The sequence below is a fragment of the Austrofundulus limnaeus genome, unplaced genomic scaffold (genome assembly GCF_001266775.1).
Source record: "Austrofundulus limnaeus strain Quisiro unplaced genomic scaffold, Austrofundulus_limnaeus-1.0 Scaffold2302, whole genome shotgun sequence".
NCBI lineage: Eukaryota > Metazoa > Chordata > Actinopteri > Cyprinodontiformes > Rivulidae > Austrofundulus > Austrofundulus limnaeus.
In genome coordinates this window covers 34,695-38,900 of record NW_013954704.1, presented here as the reverse complement: position 1 = coordinate 38,900, position 4,206 = coordinate 34,695, and the positions used below count along the sequence as shown (strand labels likewise).

Here is a 4,206-nt window from a genome sequence, read left to right as displayed (position 1 = left end):
TTTTTAAACTTTTATTTTAAAAATGATAAAAACTGAACAGCCTACAGTATTTTTACAGTCTTTATTTTTCGATTATATGTTTATCATATAAAGTCTAATGTTAAAACGAATCATGGATCCCTTTAAGAACAACCACTGATGAGTCTGACGTGGTAACGATACTTTGGGTTCCACTAACCTCAAGCTGGATGTTGTGATTCTCTTCAGCCAGATGTATGGCTTTTTCCACCACGCTCTGGTTCTGGTTCTGACAGAGCGTGCAGGTGGAATAAACAATCTCACCACCAGGACAGGTTGTTTGGATTCCCGACCTGCGACGGAGTGGGAGGTGAAAGGTTCATTAATAAATCAAACATTCAACTTTACCTGTCCAGACTGTAACAACCTGAACAGTRATGTGTGTTTGCAGGTGGATCAGTATCAGTTAGGAGATCAGATAGTCGTTATTAGACTATTAACATAAAACCTGTCAGGTTTTGGATGCTTTAAAGAAGSCACTCTTTGCTACAGTAATGAATCCAAAAGTGAGATTTTAGTTGAAAAAGACGACGTGTTTGTAAAATGAAAGACAAACAGATGACATGTTCACTGTGCAGCATGGTGCAGCATGGTGCAGCATGGTGCAGCCCACATCCAGTCCTGAGCTCCTCTCTGCTCCACCTTTAAAGTCTGAAGGCCTTACACAATGTTTTTTTATTTTTTTGACTGCTTTTTCACACTTTTTATTTATTTTCCTTTGGATTTTGGATCCTTTAAAATCATTTTGTTCTGATTTATGTRTCAAATCATGTTATCTTTGGTGTTTTTCATAGATTCAACTAAACAATGGATGGATGGTTCATAGGTCATATATATTTCTGACAGTAGTTTGAAACTGGAGCTTGTTTGCAAAAGAATAAAGAAGCTGAAACATTCAGAGGCCTAAAGTCCTGTCAATCAAGAGCTCTTTAAAAAACGTTTGGCTCCTAGAAAAATGAATGAAGTGCAGCTAAACTTTGGACTAAAGCCTTTCAGTTTTTTACATCTTAGGAACTTAGGATCTTTCCTCCATGACTCCATAAATTAAACTTTGTCAACSGTTTCCAGAATCTTGACAGAATAAAACAATTTGTTAGCAGGTCCAGTTAACTGGTTCTGGTTCCACCACACTTACAGGAGCAGCTGCAGCTGCAGCTGCGGGAGCATTCGCCTCTCCCCAGTCCTGCTCTTACTGAAGATGTTGTTGTCGTCTTCCATCAGCGAGTGTCTGTCTGTGGTGCAGGGAACGTCAACAAGCACCTGAGCTCAGGTAAACAAACAGAAAACAGTGAAACTACAGCAGGAATCCTGACAGCTAAATATCAGCTGAAAACTGTTTGGGATAAAGTGCCCGAAGAACAAGAACTAAGCATAAATATAGCAAAACCAAAGCTAATAGCTAAAAGTAACAACATCTGAATTAAAAAGTTAATTATCAAATCTGTAGCTAAAAGACAAATTAGCTAAATGTAGCTCAATACGCTAACAGCTACACGCTAAAATCAGCAAAATAGACACTAAAAACAGAAATTAATGAAATGATAGCAAAACAAAATATAAAACAGTTCCTAAAAGTTAAAATGAGCAAACCCTTAGCTATTGAATTAAATAAGCAAAATAGTAGCTAAATGCTTAGATTAGCGAAATCATAGCTACAGGATAAAATTAGCAAAATAGTAGCTAAATGCTAAAATGAAAAAAAAAACTAATTTAAAAACAGAAAAGCAAAATATTGGATAAAATCTACAATGAGGAAAAATATTAGCTACAGCAAACAATAGGCTAAATAATAGCTAAAAGCTAAAATTAGCAAAATAGCTATAGGATAAAATAAGCAAAATAGTAGCTAAATGCTTAGATTATCAAAATCATAGCAAAAGGGAAAAATAAGCAAAATAGTAGCTAAAGGCTGAAATGAAGAAAACAAATATAAAAATAAAAAAGCAAAATATTGGCTAAAAACTGAATGAGGCAAACAGCTATAGCAAAAATAGGCTAAATAGTAGCTAAAAGCTAAAATTAGCAAAATAGCTATAGGATAAATAAGCAAAATAGTAGCTAAATGCTTAGATCAGCAAAATAGAAGCTCAAAGCTAAAATGAAGAAAAAAACCTATAAAAATAGAAAAGTTAAATATTGGCTAAAAGCTGAAATAAGGAAAACATTAGCGATAGCATAAAATAAGGAAAAAATAGTAGCTAAAAACTAAAATTAGCACAATAGCTATAGGATAAAATAAGCAAAATAGTAGCTAAACGCTAAAATAAAGGAAACAAATATAAAAATAGAAAAGCAAAACGTTGGCTAAAAGCTGAATGAGGAAAACATTAGCTATAGCAAAAATAGGCTAAATAGTAGCTAAAAGCCAAAATTACCAAAATAGCTATAGGATAAATAAGCAAAATAGTAGCTAAATGCTTAGATCAGCAAAATAGAACTTCAAAGCTGAAATGAAAAAAAAAAACTATAAAAATAGAAAAGTTAAATATTGGCTAAAAGCTGAAATGAGGAATAACATTAGCTATAGCAAAAAAAATTGGCTAAATAGTAGCTAAATGCTTAGATCAGCAAAATAGAACTTCAAAGCTGAAATGAAAAAAAAAAACTATAAAAATAGAAAAGTTAAATATTGGCTAAAAGCTGAAATGAGGCAAAACATTAGCTATAGCAAAAAAAATTGGCTAAATAGTAGCTAAAACCTAAATTAGCAAAACTGTAGTCAGCTTTTCTTGGATTTTGTTGTAAAATAAGTTAAATAGTTTAGTATGTTTAAAATCTAACTAATATATTCCAAATCAAGATAAATGTTTCCATAAATAAGTGCTGAATGTAGCGAGAAAAAGGTTAAGAACAAAACAACTGGAGTCCAGCTGTTTTGTTTTTAACCTTTTTCTGTTTCATCGTGACCTGGATGACTGAGAATCTTCACCGGCATAATGTAGCGAGAAGTGTGCAGACGTAGCTTGATTACAAAACCAAACGTACTGAGGAAACTCTGAACAAGAAAAATGCCTGATTAGTAAACAAACAGGACAGTGAGACKGACTTTGTCAAAGGAGCTCCTCTCTTCATCTCCCCACAAGGTGCCGTCAACATTGGTGACGCGAAGCTTGTTGTCTGTCAGAAACTGCTTGGGGATGTAGCTGTGGAGGACTTGTTTCAGCCGCTTGATTCGGGACGCTGACAAGTCGTTGACACATATAAAGCCTGGGACGTGAACACAGCGTGGACGGTAATCAGCAGAGGAACATCAAAGCAGACTTGGAGAAGCAGAGAATGACTTACCGGCACTCATCATCACCTGGGTCTGAAGTAAAACCAGGCTCTTACCACCGGGAGCAGCACAGAGGTCGAGCACCGCGTCACCCTTTTTAACGTCTAGTGCAAGACAAGGCAACACGGACGCTGCATCCATCAGGTAATAACCCAACAGGCCGAACTGGTCCGGTCTTAACACAGAAGAGGGACCTTAGGTTAGATGAGGCCGACATTACAACCCTTTCAGATCCTGTAAAGCTGTCCTCACTTGGGAGGCTTGAACCGTGTGATATCTCCTCTCTGGAACACGAAGCACTGTAAGTTTGGGCTGAACTGAGGAGGAGGTGGTTGCAGACTTTCAGCCTCTGCTTCTGTCGGTGAAACATGGCTGGATTCATTTTGAGCTCCTCCATCCGAGGTGTGCTCAAATGGTGTCTGGGCTGCAAAACAGATTAGGAAACTGCAAAATACTATCGGCAAAACACAAATCTACTATCACAATCTAAAGGCCTACCATTCCTTGGTCGGTGTCCTTTTTGGTCATTTATTTATTTTTGTTCAGTGTCATGCAGGTATTGAAAACTGAAAAATGGATGGTTATTCTATTTCATACAACATAAATTGGAAAACAAAAACAAAATCAAAAAGAAAAAATCAGTAGGTCCTCTGGATCAGTTCTTCTTTAGTGAAATGTTTCGTCTCTCCTCCAAGAGACTTCTTCAGTCTGATGAGTTTCAGGTGAACTCAGCCTTATAAGCCCTGCCTCCACCTGGACAAACAGGTTAGTCACATGCAAAATAGGAATCAGGGCCCCAATGATACCAACACAAAAAGGGAAAGAGGGACAAAAACAAGGGGACATTGAACCCCCGCTTGCATTCACATAACACGACACGGGTCAGGTGATGGGGCACATGACCCTCTATGAAC

The 4,206-nt window shown here is 36.8% G+C and overlaps 1 protein-coding gene across 1 annotated transcript in view; it reads right to left on the bottom strand.

Annotated features, from left to right (window-relative positions):
- Positions 1 to 178: 178 nt before the first annotated feature.
- nsun4 (NOP2/Sun RNA methyltransferase 4) overlaps positions 179 to 4,206 on the bottom strand; it is a gene marked incomplete at its 3' end in the record, with an annotated part of 12,319 nt that continues 8,291 nt past the window's right edge. Inside the window, 5 exon segments of the mRNA XM_013999463.1 lie at positions 179 to 311; positions 1,154 to 1,278; positions 3,065 to 3,225; positions 3,304 to 3,467; positions 3,545 to 3,716. Coding sequence (XP_013854917.1) covers positions 179 to 311; positions 1,154 to 1,278; positions 3,065 to 3,225; positions 3,304 to 3,467; positions 3,545 to 3,716 — 755 coding nt within the window.